Source organism: Penaeus monodon, chromosome 19, assembly GCF_015228065.2.
Source record: "Penaeus monodon isolate SGIC_2016 chromosome 19, NSTDA_Pmon_1, whole genome shotgun sequence".
In the NCBI taxonomy this organism is placed as follows: Eukaryota; Metazoa; Arthropoda; class Malacostraca; order Decapoda; family Penaeidae; genus Penaeus; species Penaeus monodon.
The window spans coordinates 5,019,802-5,022,102 of NC_051404.1; the positions used below are offsets into that span (position 1 = coordinate 5,019,802).

At 39.2% G+C, this 2,301-nt stretch overlaps 1 protein-coding gene across 1 annotated transcript; it reads left to right on the forward strand.

Annotated features, from left to right (window-relative positions):
- Positions 1 to 71: 71 nt before the first annotated feature.
- Positions 72 to 2,295, forward strand: LOC119585313 (the record flags this gene model as incomplete). The annotated part of the gene is given in 2 exon segments (XM_037933988.1): positions 72 to 962; positions 964 to 2,295. Coding segments are annotated over 2 exon segments (2,205 nt in total), but the record flags the coding sequence as incomplete, so codon positions are not given.
- Positions 2,296 to 2,301: the final 6 nt, after the last annotated feature.

Here is a 2,301-nt window from a genome sequence, read left to right on the forward strand (position 1 = left end):
TAGACCTATAGTGAGCCTTGAATATAATCAACAAGAAAAAGTAGCATTTTGTATTTTAATCAAATAATTTATGTCTTGATTTTCAGGTTGAAGATCAAATATTATGTCAGTCACCTCTGCAGTGTAAAGATCTGAGACATTACATTGGCACATTTAGTGAAGAGGAAGCAGACACAACATGGAAGTCAGTCAGCATCAACGAATTGCAAAATGCGGTTATATCTGAGATACAAAAAGAAAATTATTTTGGATATATGTTCATCAAGTGCTCCAACAGCTCAGGTACCCTTGAAGACTTTGGGCAGCCACAGTATGATGAGGCTTATGCAGATCAAAACTTTGATTCCTACACACAGCTCTTTGTGCATCCAAAGAAGATCCATGAAAGCCTGGAAAAGCCTAAGAAAGATAAGAGGGATATCAATATAAATCTAGTCATGATAGACTCTCTGTCACGCACCCATTTCTACCGTTCGTTACCAAAGACCGTGCGGTTTCTGGATGACCTCTATGATGAGCTACATTCAAAGGTTTTAGATTTCCACTACTTCCAAGCTGTGAAGCAAAGAACTTATGAAAGCTTGCAGGCCTTGTTCTCTGGTTATGTTAATATGACAGAGGTTCCTTTTGGAACATATGATGTGCCAAAGAAGCCTTTGCCTATCTCAGGATTATTTGGAAAGTACAAGATGAGAGGTTTCAAGACACTTTGGCTTGAGGATTTATGCTGGAGCTGGGAATGGGGTTTAGTGAAGGACTTAAAAGTAATGAATGACAGTCTCTCTGGTGTGTCACTATGGAAGGAGTTCAAAAGAGCATTATCAGCTGCCAATATTGACAGTGTAGACATGACCCTTGCAAGTTGTGAAATCCTGCAAGCCAATGGAAAGAAGGATCCATTTCATGGATTGCCAGCAGTATGCTACAATAGTAGACATCATCATGAGTATATTTTAGAGTATTTTAGAACTATATCAAAGAGCTGCTCTGAAAGCTGGACAATCTTTTCTAACCTTCACTTCATCTAGTGTTTCACATGATGCTTCTGGGATACGTGTCCAGACCATTGATGAACCTCTTGTCAACTATTTGAAATTTGCCTCTAAAATGAAAAACACAATAACAATTCTATTTGCTGATCATGGAAATACTTATGGAGACTTCATCAAGTCCAGCCCAGAGGCACACGTGGAGACCTTTAATCCAGCTTTGTTCATGATAATTCCTCAAGATGTACAAGATCATTTGGGAGATGTCCAAATGAGAATTCTAAGAGATAATCAGAGACGGCTGATTAGTGCCATTGACATCCATTACATGCTACTGGGACTAATTAATGAGAAAAGTACAGTTCCAGACAAAAAATTTGTTGACAAATATGTTACTGCTATGGGTTTGCTCAGCAGCATTTCCATTACAAAAAACTGCTTAGATGTTCCCCTTTTGCAACCCAATTTGTGCATTTGTAGGAATTTTGAAGTATCAGTAGAGCCCTCACACCTGCACATGGCTCTTGCTGACTTTGGGCTTGGGGTGTTGAACAATCTTATACTTTCCCAACACAAAGAAGGTGGGGGTACTGGGTTTGGGAACTGTAGGCCTCTCAAACCTGTTCGACTGAGAAAAGTATTGGAATCTAGGGTCAGAGCTGATTTAGTTCGATATAAACTTGATATTATAGTTCAGGGTTTAGGAGATGGAAAGGAGATTGACCAGGAAATCTTTTTCTTAACAATCGAGGCTGGACCTGGTGAACCAGCACTGCGCCTTGTGGCGTATGAAAGAATGACTCTCTATGGCATATACAGCAAGTGCCAGGACAAAAATGTTGAGTTAAAAATGTGCATTTGCAATCGTTCCAATTCACGTGGAAGTGAAGTCAGCCTCCTGAGTTCCTTGCTCTTTGGTAATTTTATCCCAGAATTTTCCTTCCTGAAGAAGGACATGAAAGACTCTGCAGACATTCAGGTTATTGAATTCCTAACTAGTCCAGTATTTGGCATAACACCCAGAATAGGCATAGTGTTCCCAAGCGACAATCCATGTTTGTTCACTGTGATACACAACTATAATTCTGGTTTTGTACTTATTTCTGTAAATCTCTGCTCTTCTTTGCACAAAATTGAAGTTGAAGTAAATGCTGAAAACTTATACCTTTCAGGAGACCGTCACTTGAGTGTCTTGCTCCATCCAAGTGATATAAAGTTCATTATAGCAGGTACAGTGGCCAATGCTAAAAATGAATGGCAGTGGACTCACAGTGTTAGAGTATTCTGAGAATTGAGTATTTTCTATTTATTG